This window comes from Paroedura picta, chromosome 4, assembly GCF_049243985.1.
Source record: "Paroedura picta isolate Pp20150507F chromosome 4, Ppicta_v3.0, whole genome shotgun sequence".
NCBI classification, from domain to species: domain Eukaryota; kingdom Metazoa; phylum Chordata; class Lepidosauria; order Squamata; family Gekkonidae; genus Paroedura; species Paroedura picta.
Window position 1 is genome coordinate 5,016,404 of NC_135372.1, and position 16,386 is coordinate 5,032,789.

At 45.5% G+C, this 16,386-nt stretch overlaps 1 protein-coding gene across 5 annotated transcripts in view; it reads left to right on the forward strand.

The window, feature by feature from the left end:
• The first annotated feature begins 1,087 nt into the window (after positions 1-1,087).
• The window catches only part of CRTC1 (CREB regulated transcription coactivator 1), a 97,658-nt gene continuing 82,359 nt past the window's right edge, over positions 1,088-16,386 (forward strand). For all 5 annotated transcript variants that reach the window (XM_077331603.1, XM_077331604.1, XM_077331605.1 and 2 more), the window contains exon 1: positions 1,088-1,260. In XM_077331603.1, the coding sequence (XP_077187718.1) occupies positions 1,132-1,260 (129 nt within the window). In that variant the 5' untranslated portion in view covers positions 1,088-1,131. The remainder of the gene's footprint in view (positions 1,261-16,386) is intronic.

Below are 16,386 nucleotides of genomic sequence, written 5' to 3' on the forward strand. Positions count from 1 at the left end.
AGCTGCCAAAGAGAGCTTTTTGTCATCCCAAAATAGTAAGACCTGAGAACATCCAAGGAAATGATGGGCAATAGATGCAGGACAGAAAAATAAGAATTACTTATTTAGACAGCAAGAGATTAAAATGTGGAATTCAGTGACTTGAATGCAGTGGTGATCGGTATAGACAAAGGGGATTAGATAGATTCATGTTATTAACTGTGGGGACTAAAGGGAGCTTCCATGTTCAGAGAAGAGAACACGCAGTAATGGGTTTAAACTTCAAGTACAACGATATAGGCTAGATATCAGGAAAAGATTTTTCACAGTCAGAGTAGTTCAGCAGTGGAATAGGCTGCCTAAGGAGGTGGTGAGCTCCCCCTCACTGGCAGTCTTCAAGCAAAGGTTGGATACACACTTTTCTTGGATGCTTTAAGATGCTTTGGGCTGATCCTGCGTTGAGCAGGGGGTTGGACTAGATGGCCTGTATGGCCCCTTCAAACTCTATGATTCTATAATTCTATTTAACAATGTTAAAATCTGGTCACCTTATTCTAGACTGCGCTTGTACGAGGAGGGTGAATCCAGCCACAACAGAATATCACCGATATATCTCGTCAATAATCCAGATATTGTCTAAAGGGACTTTTAAAAAGGTGATTTTGAACAACCCGGTGCTAGGAGGCTATGAGAAGCACTGCGCATGCGTAACACGGCCAATTTATTAAAAGCGAAGAGAAACACTGCGCACGCGCAACGTGAACCCAGGCAAAGTACTGGATGCTCCTGCCTCAGGGAGCGGAGCAGTGAGCAGGCTCACTACGCACGCGCCACGCATCCTTGTTTCCGAGGCCGCTTTGGGTAGTCTGCTCTATGCACTTGCGCGCTGAAGTGCGGCTGAGGGCTCTCGCTCTCCACTAGTCAGCCTGTTCGCACGCATGCGCAGTTTGCCTCTCCTCTGGCGAGGGCATGCGCACTGCCCTCCGCTCTTCTCATCCGGCCTCCCCGCGCCTGGCTTCCCCTCCCCTTTCAGGCGGCCAGGCCTGGCGTGGCGCATGCGTGTTCGCAGCGTCTCGTCGTTGGCGGCGGTGTCTCCAGCGTTGAGGGGGGGGGAGTACGGCGGGGGGGGGGTAGGGATGCGGACGGGCAAAGATGGCGGCCTCGTCGAACAACCCGCGGAAATTCAGCGAGAAGATCGCGCTGCACAACCAGAAGCAGGCCGAGGAGACGGCGGCCTTCGAGGAGGTCATGAAGGACCTCAGCCTGACGCGCGCCCACCGGGTGAGGGGGGGGGGGGAGGGGAAGGGTCGCCCAGGCTCGCCTTGGAAGCGGCCGCCTTGTTGACAACCCCCTCAGGAAAGGAGCGGAGGGCTCATGGGCCCCCTCCCTCGGTGAAAGGGGAAGGGCAGCCCCTCCTCCGCAGAAATGGTGGGAGGGGTAGAGGATTTTCTCTCCAGGAAAGATTTTTGGGGGGTGGGGGTTCTGACGGGAAGAGGGGGCGTTTGTGGGCACGACGGGGAAGGGGGGGGCTCTGAGAAGAGAAGACATCCCTGACCGCCCCCCGTCCCTAGGTGAGCTGACTGGGGGGATGTCATGATAGGGGACCCCCCTCCCCCCCCCAAAACCGGGCATGAATGTCACTTCCTAACTACGAAGCTGTGGCAAGAAATAGGGGAGTGGGAGAATGATATCTCCGACCTCCTCCCCACTTCTCGCGGCGTGGGGGGGGGACCATGGTGGATCTCCTTAGAAGGGGAATTGGGAGGGGGGTCTCTGAGAAGAAGTGCTGGTCAGCCACTGTCAGTGTATAGAGATGGGAGAGAACCTAAAAAGGGGTGTGTGTGTGAAGAAATGGAGCTCTCTCTCTGAAGAGGTGGGGCAATAATGTGGATCTCATAAGGAAAGGGGGTTCGCCAGAGGGAATATATAAGTAAGAGGGGAGGAACAAGAAGATTGAGATGGATCCACCTCCATGTGCTGAGACATAAAGGCTTAACACCAAATGCCTTAAAATGCCAGTTTACTCCTCCCCCTCACTGCGAGGAAGGTTTAAGCTCCCTAGTGAATACAAAATGCCAGAAATAGACTTTTAAAACTAATAATAATTTAAATAACTGGGACAAACTGCTGCTATGATTGTGACTGTGATTTTATGTACGTATGTGGTCAACTGCCCAGAAGCCACAAGGGAAGGGTGGTTTAAAAATGCAATAAATAAATCTTGCTCCTCCATATTCCCCCTCCTAAAGTATTGAAGGAATAGTGTGGCTAGCAGTATCCATGAATAACCATTCTTTTCTTTATATTGGGGGGGGGGGAATCAAATCCTTCTTTATGCCTGAGGGGATGATTAGCAACACCATCTGTTTTAAGAAAGGGAAGGGGGCAACAGTCATATCCCCATGCCAATTTATGGGTTAATTTAAATTAATAAATTGGTGTTCATTAAAAAAACAAAAACACTTTCCCTGGTGGTTGTGAGATTGGTGACTACTTCCTTATTATGTCTGTATGGAAAAGGAGGGGATCATAGAGGTACCTATGTATTTATATTTGGAAAACATGAGAAAGCTAATAACACTCCTATTATGTGAATGGAAACGAGTGAGATCTAAATAGCACTCTGTTTTACCTCTTAATTGATGGTTTGATGGGAAATTAACATATTTCCCATGATGTTTATCAGAATGGGGGTAATGAACCATCTTCATTTTAATATGGACATTAATGGCTCTCGCTATTATGAGGTATAGTTGTATACATTGTATAGTCTCCCACTTATGTGCGTATTGGAAAATTGTGTTTAAAAGTATGTGCATATAGGGAGGGTTAATCACCACTTCACCAACTTATGCGGGGAAAGGGAACATATTCTGCGTACTTGCCTCCATTATGTATATTGGTGAGAGGATGGTCAATACCCCTGCCTCCATTTATGCATATCTTCCCTCATGTATCTTTTTTTTTGGGGGGGGGGGACAGAAATTGTGAGATAATGTGTATTGTGAGACTTCTCTGCATTTACATTAATGTTCGGGAATTGTGAGTTGGAGGTTAATGGCTCATCCTCAATTGTGTGTATCAAATGATGATAATCTTTCCCCAGAGTGCATATGGGACGGTAGTTGTACAGGAGGGCAATTATTGCATCTGTGCAGATTTTATGCATTTGAGGAGTGGTGAATAACCTTTGTCCATTAATGCCTGCTGGAATTAATAAACGCATCACATGTATGTGTCTTGGGGTGAAGGAGCTGACTCAGAACCTCCCTATTTATATATGTTTGTATGGTTCTGATGGAACGGTTCATAAAAACATTTTTTATAAATTTAAGAACCCACAACCATCCAATCAAATCTGTTAAAAATAATAGCCTTTTTTTTGTTTTGTTTGTGAGTTTCTGACTCCCTATTTGGAGGGCTGGTTGTAAGGGCTTTTATGGATGTTCTGCTTTGTTGCATATATTTTTGTGACTTATATAGTTATATATATGAGAGTATACAGCAAGTAGATATCAGGAATTCATTTATCATCCATGTCTGTTGGTAATTTTGAAAGGCTGTGTGGGGGGTTTAACCCCCTCTATACTGATTGAGCATTACAATATCTGTTTGCTCCAGAACTTTGTGTGTGTGTGTGTGAGAGAGAGAGAAAGGGAATTTATTTACTATCAGTGTTAAATTGTAAGGTGAACAGAAAACAGTTTTAAATGTTTAATAACTACAGTCTCTTCATGGATTGGAGGAGGAAGGGAGGAAATTTCAAGAGACACTTTCTTCAGAGACAGTTTTGATTCTATTGTGCAGTTTGGGTTGCTGCTCTTATCAATTACTGTTTTTATTATTATTAGTAATAATACCTATGAGTAGGCATTGTACAATTATCAATCATCTGTGACAATCGACAATTGGCTCCTTCTTACAAATTGTGTATGGTATAGCACTCTGATGGGATTGGAAAGCTGCTTCTTTGAGGGGATAGTTGCACATAAAGTTGTCTTTTCCCTTCTTTTTGAGATGGTGGAGTTGGTGGAAGGTAGACCTGCATTTGGGAGGGAAATTATAACGGACTAGTGTAATCATTAGAATTTGCCCAACTGTATGGTATGTGGAATATTATTATAATTTAATTTATTCACTCTCCTCCCATCGTCAGCTTGTCTTACAAACAGAACTTGTGTCTGCTATGAGTAGCAACATTATTGGGTTGTTTGTACAGATTACATCATTTCTCAGTTGCAGAATGGTTGTTATTATTTTTGCCTGGTTAAGGTGGCCCCAAATGCCAGAGACTTGTTGTTATAAAATTGTGACACAGAATATGAAAAGGGTTCATTAGCATCCCCAAGCTGGCCCGGTTGGATGAGTGTATCATCTTTCCCTGAAAATGTAGCCCTTTCCTTGTTGGAAGGTGGGTTGTATATGTATCTAAGAGGTTTTCTCTTACTGGAGAAGGACATCCTGCTATATCTTTCTACAGGATAAAACTGTAGAAGGGTTTGGAGCTTCTTCAAACTCTGTGGAGTCAAGGGTAGTGAATGGAATTCTTAGATTTTTCTATGTGTCATCCGTACGTAGATTGGTTGAAAAGCCAGCTATGCTTTGCTGTCATTGTGATGATGATTTTTTCCCAGAAGACAGTTTGACTTTGTGTATCTTCTGATGAAGGAACCAACAATACAGTTAGCAGTTCGCTGAAGAAATTTGCTTTCTTTTGTGGAGGCTGGAGGGTGATCCTTGCGGACTGAATAAAAGAGTAAGGGCTGTCTGGGAGGAGTTAGGGCGGGCCCAGTCCAGGATAAAAACTCGGAGGGGCCAATCAGGAGCCGCGAAGCAGCTCCTGATTGGCCCCTCCGAGTGTCCATCCCGGCCAAGCAGCCAATTGGCTGCTTCGCCCGGCCAGGGAATCACTGCATAGACTGGACTGCCAGCCGATGCGGTGAGTCCTCTGGGGGGCCGCGCCGCCTTCTCCCAGCCGCTGGAGCGGCCTCGCCGCGTCCCAGACCCGGCGAGGCCGCTCCAGCGGCCGGCAGAAGGATCCAGACGGCAGGGTGGGGGGCCGGGAGCCGGCCTTCTCTCGGCCCTGGGAGCGGCCTCACCATGGCAGGGCTGCTCCCGGGGCCAAGAGAACGGGGGTGGGCCCGGAGCCGGCCTTCTCTCGCCCCCACGAAAAAATAAAATGGGCTTGATTTCTAGTTAAAAAATAAAATTTTATGGAATGTAGCATCTTGATATTATAGGAGGGCAACTCAGGAGTGCTGAATTTGTAAGGGAAGTTACCTCTTGTGTTCCTTAGGGACACGGTAATAAAAGTATGTTTTTGTAGTTTTCAGGGTAAGCAAGATAGGAAACAAATATTACAAACTCAGTTCATTAAAAAAGTCACGGTGTTGTTCTGGACAGATTCAGATAATCATAATGCAGTGCATGCATCTCTGGAAGGATGTGAAATTGCTTAGCCCTTCTCTTAACTGTGGTTTGCTGTCATCTTGGAGCCTGCGTTTTGAAAAATCTGTTTAGAGTGCATCACTTTATTTAGCTTTTTGCTTCCATCAGTGATATTTTTCTCAAGTCTCCTGATCAGCAATTAGTTTTGCCAGAAATATACTCTGCAGAGAGAGTGTGGGGGCCAAACCCATCCCTGCTCTTCCGTCTTGCAGTTCCTCCTGCCAAAGTGGCTGGCTCCTCTCTATCCGGTGCCTGGAGTTGCTCATTCGTTGCTGTTCCCAGTTTTGAAGATTTTAAGTTTTTCTCTGGATGATTGATTGTTAGGAATCGATTACAGAAGTGAGTGTCTGTGTTGGTAAAGGTAAAGGTATCCCCTGTGTCATGTCTGACCCTTGGGGTGACGCCCTCTAGCGTTTTCATGGCAGACTCAATACGGGGTGGTTTGCCAGTGCCTTCCCCAGTCATTACCGTTTCCCCCCCAGCAAGCTGGGTACTCATCCTCGGAAGGATGGCTGAGTCAACCTTGAGCCGGCTGCTGGGATTGAATTCCCAGCCTCATGGGCAGCGTTTTCAGACTGCATTTCTGCTGCCTTACCACTTTGCGCCACAAGAGGCTCTTTGCCATAACGTAGAATGTGTGTAACTCAATTGTAGATGACCTGGTTCTTTAAATCTAGCTTATTAAAACAACAAAACCACCCTCGTGTTGCGTTGTGTACGAAAGTAGGTTTGCCTGGTCAGCTGTGGTTAAAAAAGTGCTTCTGATAACCAGTTAAAGAACCTTTTGTAAACTGGAAGACTTGCTGTTTTTTTTTTTCTTGGCTTTTTAAAGGCTGTCATTGTGCCCCAAAAGACCCATACAAGTATAACTGAATGAGGAGATGAGTTCAGGAATTCCTGTGCAGAAGGCTGAACTATAGTGCTTTGTGGAATATGGGTTTGTGCAGCAGCCAGTTTGCTGTCCTGAATTGTGGATGGTGATTGAGATTTGAGATTTCAGCTGTGTGTTTGATTTAGAAGATTTTTGTCTTGCCTGTCTGCTCTTGAAAAGATAGTTGAGGTGGTTTACAGTATGAACTTCCAACACTGGAACTGAAATATGGCACTACAGTATAAAAATGAAGACACTGTGAAAATATTTGTAAGACAGCAATGAGACACAGTAATTTTAAAAAAAGAGAAAAGTGGAACTGGTTGGCAAAAACAGTAGTCCAATAAAATCAGTAGTACAGATAAAAACATCATAAAATCTGATGACCGGAAGCACATACTTCCAGAAACAGGGAATTCCAATCTATGAGCCACATCTAGAAAAGATGAAAAGGCTAAGTCTTTAGATGGATAATCCCAAGTGGAAGTATACTGATTTAGATGTTGAGTTAGTGAGGCAGTGGAATCCTGCATGGAACCACTAAATACTCCCCGTATATCTTTCCACTCATTGGCCTGGAGTGGATAGTAATTGGATCGACATGCTCACAACAAAAAAACCTCAAATGCTATTCTTGCTGTGCATATTATGGATTATCTCCACTATCCCATTCAGAGTGTTCTGCTGAATGTTTTACACTGTTTTTGGTGCAAACAATGCCTTTTGGGGTCCGTGTAAAAATTGGATCCCCTGTTTTGAAACACTTTCATGTTTTTTTCTGGCTGCTGTTTATAGTGCTGACGTGATGCCATTTTTAGGTTTTCCATCCTTCCTAGCTGTGATAATCCCAGCCAGTAAAGAATCATATAATAAACATAGCATTCCTCCCCCCTTTTCGTGTAAAGTAGCCAATCAGCTTTGGTGTTGTGATATCACTAAGGGCGAAAGAAGTCCTTCCCATTCACTTCAGAGAATGGGTGTCGGGGAGAGGGAACATCTCCCTATTATCTAGTCTACGCTCCCTGTCTTGCTGCAGCTTTAGTGGCCTGTGGTCTTCGGCATGTCAAGTCTTTCACCCTAGTCATGTGTAATGAATGTGTGACTAACTGAGGAAGAATATAAATGTACAGGTAAATGTGCATCCAAATTGCACACAGCATCCATATTCTGCCCCAGCTAGTGAATCAGTAGAGGGAACATTGGCTCATTGCCTAGGCACAACGTACAATGCCACTTTCTCTCCTGACACCTGCCCCCTTTTGTGCAAGGGGGTGCAAAAACTTAAGAGGGAGGATATTCTGGGAGGGGGGAGGTTTAAACCCCCTCCCCACTGTGGTAATCTGTTTCAGCTTCATGTTAATGTGAAGCCTTTCACGTAGGTTGCCTAAGTGAGTTGTAGTATTCCCATGTAAGAAGTGCAGGGGATTGAGGCCAAAGAGCGACTACTCATCAAGTTGCAGATGACACCAAATTGGGAGGACTAGCAAATACTCCGAAAGATAGAGACAGAGTTCAACGAGATCTGAACACAATGGAAAAATGGGCAAATGAGAACAAGATGCAATTTAATAAAGATAAGTGTAAAGTTCTGCATCTGGGTCAGAAAAATGAAAAGCATGCCTACTGGATGGGGGATACGCTTCTAGGTAACACTTTGTGTGAACGAGACCTTGGGGTACTTGTGGATTGTAAACTAAACATGAGCAGGCAGTGTGATGCAGCGGTAAAAAAGGCAAATGCCATTTTGGGCTGTATCAACAGTGGCATCACATCAAAATCACAAGATGTCATAGTCCCATTGTATACGGCACTGGTCAGACCACACCTGGAGTACTGTGTGCAGTTCTGGAGGCCTCACTTCAAGAAGGACGTAGATAAAATTGAAAGGGTATAGACGAGAGCGATGAAGATGATCTGGGGCCTAGGGACCAAGCCCTATGAAGATAGGTTGAGGGACTTGGGAATGTTCAGCCTGGAGAAAAGGAGGTTGAGAGGGGACATGATAGCCCTCTTTAAGTATTTGAAAGGTTGTCACTTGGAGGAGGGCAGGATGCTGTTTCTGCTGGCTGCAGAGGAGAGGACACGCAGTAATGGGTTTAAACTTCAAGTACAGCGATATAGGCTAGATATCAGGAAAAAGTTTTTCACAGTCAGAGTAGTTCAGCAGTGGAATAGGCTGCCTAAGGAGGTGGTGAGCTCCCCCTCACTGGCAGTCTTCAAGCAAAGGTTGGATACACACTTTTCTTGGATGCTTTAGGATGCTTTGGGTTGATCCTGCGTTGAGCAGAGGGTTGGACTAGATGGCCTGTATGGCCCCTTCCAACTCTATGATTCTATGATTTTATGATAAACCTTCCATCTTCACCTCTTCCTTTGTTTCTGTTTGTTTATTTTGCCTTGCTTCGCAACCAGGTGTTGCTTGGCTTTGCTTTAGAAAAAGTGTGATTTGCTTCTGTGGAGGTGGACCACTTTCTCCTCTCTCAAGCTTATTAGTGATAGTGATGTATTCTCTATTTTTTCAGGGTGTGTGTGAGAAGGCAATATTTACCATCAGCACTCTTTTCTGGGTTGTTGGCAATTGTGTAAGCTGCCGCTGCTCTGCAGTGTGCTGGCCTGCACATCCCACTGTGGTGCTCAGCACTCTTTTTGTTTTCCTGGGTGACCCCCCCCCCAAAAAAAAAAAAACCCAGTGTATGTTGTGATCTTGTGCTGCCGATGCATGATACCTTCTTTTTTTTTTTAACATGGAGAACTCAGATCTCATTTCAGGTTTTCCTTCCCTGAAAACAATTTCAGTGTGACAAGTGGATGAGCTTTTGAACGAGGGGGCGGGGAATGAGGCGTCTGTTAGCAGAGCGTATTCTGATATTGTGCTATATTACCAGGCGTGGAGTGTGGGAGGCAGATGGCTGATGGGGACCATGCAGTACTAAGGCAGCCTTGAAAGGGGGAGGGGGAAAGTTGCATCTCTATTTGATAGTGTGACTTGCTGTAATAAGTGCGTGGGGGAAGAATGGTGTTTGAACTTGAAGGGGGAGACTTACTAGGTGGCTGGTCTTTCAAAGGATGTGTGTTCTTTACTTTCCATTAATTTGGGAATGACCCCGGAGGTCTACTAAAGAACAGCTTCTCATTTCCAGTGCCTGTTCCGGTCCTGGATACCTTCAGTATTTCAGACCAGGTTTTCCACAGCAAAGTATGTGGTTCATTAAATATCCCACGAAAGCCTCGTCAAACAGAATAATGTTCAGCATTCACCCCACCTCCGAATTCTCAGCTCACACTCAGAGGTGGTCCAGGAGTATTATTGCTTACAGACAGGGTAGTAGCGATGGGATGTAAAGACTGTGAGAGAATAGCTTGCCTAGGACTGTCTTGTAAGATAATGGCTAAGCAGATATTAAACCAGGGATTGTAAGCGCATTCTCTTAATGTGTCCCTGGCGCTGGCACCTCAGATTAATCCAGTGTAGATAGCCAGCTGGTATGGTCCAGCTGCTGGGAGGGGGGGAACACCTCCATTTAAACAGGCCTTTCTCATTCTTGTTTTGCTCTAGTTGGAGATTCTGTTTACATTATAGCTCTAGCTGGCCCACTTTTAGTCTCTATGACAGGTTCTTAGAGGGTTCTTGGTCAGAGAAGTATTTGAGCTCCCTCTTCTGGAGTCTGTGGTATTAACTCAAAATAACAGCAAAATGAGTTCACAAAAAATCTTCCCACCTGGGTTGGATGTAAGGGATAGTTGGATGCAGGTAAAGAAAGAAGGGGTGTGCAGGCCTGGGACTTCGAAATCCTTCCTGTTGTTCTGTACTTCTCTTTGTGTGAAAATTTTAGTTAAGATAGCTATAAAAGTACATGCATGATGGCACGCATGATGGCTTTCAACATTGGTGAGACCTCTACCATAATCATGTCATAGCCCATTCCTGTGACAAGGGCTGAAGAACCAAAATAGAAAATTTGAAAGTTAGACTGTACGCAGATTTCTTAAATTTTAGTTTTTGTAAATTGCCCTGAACTTGTTTTCAGGGAGAAGCTGGAATATAAACATTTTAATTTAATAAATCAGTGGTGGCCAAGTTTGGCAGCCAAGGACCCCAGCAGGCCAGTCCAACACAGCTCATAAAATGGACAATAGAATAAAATATTAAGGGGAAATTAAAAACAGGAAGAGAATTAAAAATAAGCTTTTTTGTGTGAGCAGCCCAAATAAAAAAAGGATTGCTTGAAAAGTCAGGAAAGTTGAGTTATCCAATTATGAATCTGTGTATTTATGTGTGCACCCAACTGTTGTCATGATTCTCTGCCTACCTTTTATAATTCTTTGGGTGCATGTCTAGCGCTGCTCAAGAAGAGGGCAATACTATACTTAAAGCCAGTTTTGTGTAGTGGTTAGGAGTGCGGACTTCTAATCTGGCATGCCAGGTTTGATTCTGCACTCCCCCACATGCAGCCAGGTGGGTGACCTTGGGCTCGCCACAGCACTGATGAAACTATTCTGACCGAGCAGTGATATTAGGGCTCCCTCAGCCTCACCCACCTCACAGGGTGTCTGTTGTGGGGAGAGGAAAGGGAGGGTGACTGTAAGCTGCTTTGAGCCTCCTTTGGATTGAGAAAAGTGGCATATAAGAACCAACTTGTCATTGTCTCCTTCTCCTTCTCCTCCTCCTCCTCCTCCTCCTCCTCCTCCTCCTCCCGCTGCCGCTGCCGTTGTTGTTGTTGTTGTTGTTGTTGTTGTTGTTGTTGTTGTTGTTGTTGTTGTTGTTGTTGTTGTTGTTGTTGTTGTTGTCGTCGTTGTCGTCGTTGTTAGGTGCGAAGTCGTGTCCGACCCACCGCGACCCCATGGACAATGATCCTCCGGGCCTTTCTGTCCTCTACCATTCCCCAGAGTCCATTTAAGTTCTCACCGACTGCTTCAGTGACTCCATCCATTTTGTTTTAGAAAAGGTGTGATTTCCTTCTGTGCAGGTGGACCGCTTTCTCAGCCACTTTGTGATCTTGGTGCCGCCGGCCCATCTTCTCAATCGCGGGCAAGTGGTTCTGCTAACATGCAGCCTTCTGCTCCACAGGGACACATGTGTGGTATGGGGCCCCTTACCTCTCCAACCAAACGGGCAGAATTTATCTGCAGTACTGTGAGGGAGCAATTCCTCTCAATAGCATGGGAGAGACTCTTAGCACAATCCCCTCAGGCCCCTTTGGTCCCAGCCGGTGCTATTGACCCTGCAGGGGCTCCACCCTCCTCGCAAACACAGGGAGTGCTTTGGCCTCCCAAGGCGGCCCAAAAGCGGACTAGAACTGAGTCAGAGGACTCTGCCTCGATTCTCAGTATAGCCAATTCTCATAATGAAACGGAATTTTTATCTGACGAAGAAATTTAGGAAGATTTTAAAGTTCCCGAGCCTTCTAAATGCTTTAAAAAAATGTATCTCTTCCCTCATTTCTTTGAGAAAAAAGTTAAAGAGGAATGGACCAGGCCTATGTCCAATAGGCAATTCCCAGGCGTCATTCAAAAGCTGTACACCCTACCTCAATATGCTGAACGCATCCTGCAGGTGTCCATTGTTGATGCACCTTTAGCGGCTCTACAGAGCCAAGGGCTACTGTCTGAAGATGGCCAGGGTACTATTAGGGACACTATTCATAGGAAGTCAGATTTTGGATTTAAAAAGGCACACGAGGCCATGGCAATGGCTGTCAGGGCCTCTTCAGTTTTCTCAGTTGTCAGCAGGGCAGCTATTGTTTGGTCTAGAAAACTCCTTCAGATCATCCCTGAGGAAAACAAAAGAGAACTAGAAGGGGTTCAACGTTCGTTGCAGTCTGTTTTTTTCTCTGCAGATGCCTCTTTGGACATTATATTTTCCGCCAGAGCCTTGGCTGCTGCCTTGGCACGGGTGTATGACTGAAGGCTTGGCAGGTTGACTACCATTCAAAATCCATCGTTATGGCATATCCCTTCCAAGGGAATATGCTAGTGGGTGAGTCCTTGAACAAAGTCTTAGTAGAAACTAGAGATAAGCACAAGGTAATGCCTAAATTTATACATAAGTCTGACAGAAGAGGTTTTTCTCAATCCTTTCGCACAACTTTGCCCAAGTTCAGACAAGATTTTCTCAGGGGATCATGGCAAAACAAAAAGGGACAGAACCTGGGCAGCAGTGTCTCATCTGCTTCAAATTCAGGCTATCGAACCACATGAACAGCGTTTATTCCCTTTTTTTCATGGTACTCAAAAGAATTAGCGATTGACGGGCTATTCTAGATCTAAAATTTGTCAGTCGATACATTCAATTCAAACATTTCCGCATGGAGACCTTCCAATCGATAGAAGAGGTGCTTCAGGGTGGAGAATATCTGACATCACTCGATCTTACGAAGGCCTGCCTCCACGTCCTCATTTATCCCCCACACCGACGTTTCTTACGATTCCAAGTAGACATGTGTCATTTTCAGTACAAGGCTCTCCCCTTTGGCCTATCCACTGCCCCAAGAGTTTTTACCAAACTCCTGGATAATCCAGTAGGGGTGGGTCAGCATCCCTAGAGGTACTGTCCAGCTTACTGGATCGATGGTGACCCATACTCAGTCTCTGCAGTGGGACAGACTTCACTCACATCCAATACAGTTACTGTTGAGGCCATATCACAGTGAAATATCCAGCAAGATTCAGAAAACCATCTTACTTCCGTTAGCGGTAAAACAAAGTTTGGTATGGTGGACCAAACACAAAAACCTATATCAGGGCAGGGCCTACCTTCACGGATGCCAGTCTATCAGACTGGGGAGCAGTGTTGGGTCAACTCAATACTCAGGGTATTTGGTTAGAGAAGGAATAATCCTTACCCATCAATTTGCTGGAGTTGCGAGCTATTCACCTTGCTCTCATTCATTTCATTTCAGGGACTTAATATTCCAGTCCAATATCCTAGTCAGGACAGGCATGTGGCAGCCCATGCATATCTGAACAACCATGGAGGGTCCCGATCCTCCAGGCTTCACAAGGAAGCCCTATTGATTCTCAATTGGGCAGAGATCAACCTGAATACGATCAGGGCAGAACACATCAAGGGGATCCTCAACACACAGGCAGACTGGCTCAGTCATCAGCAGGTTTCAGAGGGGGAATGGTCCCTACATCAGCGGGTGTTCAAACTAATAGTGCAGCAGTTAGGTGTTAGAATCATAGAGTTGGAAGGGGCCACACAGGCCATCTAGTTCAACCCCCTGCTCTACACAGGATCAGCCCTAAGCATCCTAAAGCATCCAAGAAAAGTGTGTATCCAACCTTTGTTTGAAGACTGCCAGTGAGGGGGAGCTCACCACCTCCTTAGGCAGCCCATTCCACTGCTGAACTACTATGACTGTGAAATTTCTTCCCCCTAGCCTATATTGTTATACTTGTAGTTTAAACCCATTACTGCATGTCCTTTCCTCTGCAGTCAACGGAAACAGCATCCTTCAGTGAAAACCTTTCAAATACTTAAAGAGGGCTATCATGGCCCCTCTCAACCTCCTTTTCTCCAGGCTGAACATTCCCAAGTCCCTCAACCTATCTTCATAGGGCTTTTTCCCTAATATCTAGCCTATTGCCTCCTTTCCTTTACATTTGCTCCTCAGATAACTGAAAAATCTTTTCTTGTTACAGTGGGCTTCCCTGGCCAATCTTAGCTCACCCTCAGCTTTAGCCTTTCTGATGATCGATTTACAGTGCCTAGTAACCTGTAGGTACTCTTCTTTAGAGCTCTGTCCTTCTCTCCATTTCCTGAACATTTCCCTTTTCTTTCTTAGTTCCTCTTGAAGTTCTGTATTCATCCAAATAGGCTTCTGAGAACTCCTGCAATGTTTTTGTCTTTCTCGGATAGTCATTGATTGAGCATGCAATAGCTCTTGTTTGAGTAGCGCCCACCCTTCACATGCTCCCTTCCCTTCCAGCATTCTCGTCCATGGTATGACACTCATGTCTCTGAATTTATTAAAGTTTGCCCTACGAAAATCCAACATCCATGTCTGGCTACAAGCTTCCTTGGCTCCCCATCTCAAAAGGAATTCTATGAGGACATGGTCACTTCCCCCTAGGGTCCCCACCTCCATCACCTCATCCACCAACTCTTGCCTGTTGGTCAGTATTAAGTCCAGTATGGCTGAACCTCTTGTGGGTTCATCTACCATTTGATAAATGAAATTGTCAGCCAGGCAGGTCAGAAAGTTGCATGACTGAGGACGCTTTGCAGAGTTTGTTTCCCAGCACACATCTGGGAAATTGAAGTCACCCATGATGACAAGGTCAAAGGCAGACAGACTCACAACAAGGCATCTGGTTTAATAGAAAGTTTTAATTGGAAGTAGTTCTGAGCACTCTAACGTCTGAAGTCAAGACTTATCGATATAGGAAAAGCAAGCAGTTATCAATGTATTTCTCCCGCCCAAAATGTCCCTAGTTCTCAGGGAAGAATATTCCCCCCCCACACACACACACCTGGTGCCATCCTGGGCTTCCTGCCAGACCGTCCCTGGCTCCAGCGGCCTTGGTACAATTGGCGCCTTTCTTTGTAGATAACATGTTCACAGGGACATTTGCAACAAAGTGTCACAGCAGGGGAGAATGCGGTGCAAAAAAGCTCAGGGTCATCGAAGGAGAGCAGAGGTTCAAAGAGTTGTTACAGAGTCATAAAGCAAAAAGTGTACACACAAACACGATGGAACCTCTCGTGTCACCCTGAACCAACCATGGCAGAGAGCAGGGGGCTGATCCTGACAATGCTAAAAGAAGAGAAAACAGATGCTGCATGAAGCAGTTGCAACCAAATTGATTACTTGAGCTTTCTGGTATGCATTACAGAGATGGCCAAACTGTGGTGTCAATGGACTACAGCTCCCATGACCTGGCAGGGGCTTATGGGAATTGTCCATGGACATCTGGGGAGCCACAGTTTGGCTACAAGTAAGTAAAAGTCCAAAGGAATGCCCCTTGTTTTGGCCAGTGGTCATTCCTTCCTTGCTGGTGGTCATTCTCCATAGCCATCAGTGGAAATAGCCGCCCAATCGAAATCCTGTTTTCTTGGCTTTTTTCCCTGCTGCAGATAGCTATTCCATGGAACAGTGTAAAAGAAAAATCAGAAAAAAGCTAGCAGATCAGGGAGAGGGGGTTTCCATTTTCGCTATTTCCCTGGAGTGCTGTGCTGTAATTAAATCTGTGAGAGATTGTTTTAATATATGTGTAAGGGGAAAACAGCTCCAGGTTTGTTTTCTGTGTGGGGAAATGTTTATATATATTTTTCAAGAGGAAAAAGAAGAGTTGGTTCTTATATGCTGCTTTTCTCTACCCGAAGGAGTCTCAAAGCAGTTTACAATCTTCTTCCCTTTCCTCTCCCCACAACAGACAGCCTGTGAGGGAGATTAGGCTGAGAGAGCCCTGATATCACTGCTCGGTCAGAACACCTTTATCAGTGCTGTAGCAAGCCCAAGGTGGTGACCAGCTGGTTGCATGTGGGGGAGCGCGGAATCAAACCCGGCTCACCAGATTAGAAGTCCGCACTCCTAACTACTACACCAAGATGGCTCTCAAGTGGGACAGCAGTCCAATGTGATCTTCCACCTTCAGCTTGGAGAGGTACAGACACAAAATGGTTCTAAGGGTACGTAACTTTTAAAAGTCTTTTAAAAGCCGACAGCTTCATTCTGTTCTCATGAATGTTGAAAACTTTCCAGCTCAGGTGCAGATAAGTTGAAAACAGGTTCAGGTACTGCAGGTGGTGAACAGGAAGTTAAATGCAGGAGAATCTCTGTCCAAGAGGTGCCTGGGTGTAACTGAAATTGTCTGTGACGTTGGGGAGGAACAAAATGTACCACTGTATGCAAATAAAGGCATGGTAGAACATATCACAGGGTGTGCAGTTAAGTTACAAGCTGCATAGGCATCAGAGGGACATGCTGAACCGTGACTGGATTCCGCGATGCCGCGTGAGCTGACATGCAGAGTCTTGGAAACAGTCCAGAGATAGCAAATTGCAGGTTGCCTTTTGATGTGTGCATCAGCTTCTTCCTCCTCAGTTGTAATTCATCTGGGCAAAAGCTTATCTTGTAGGATTC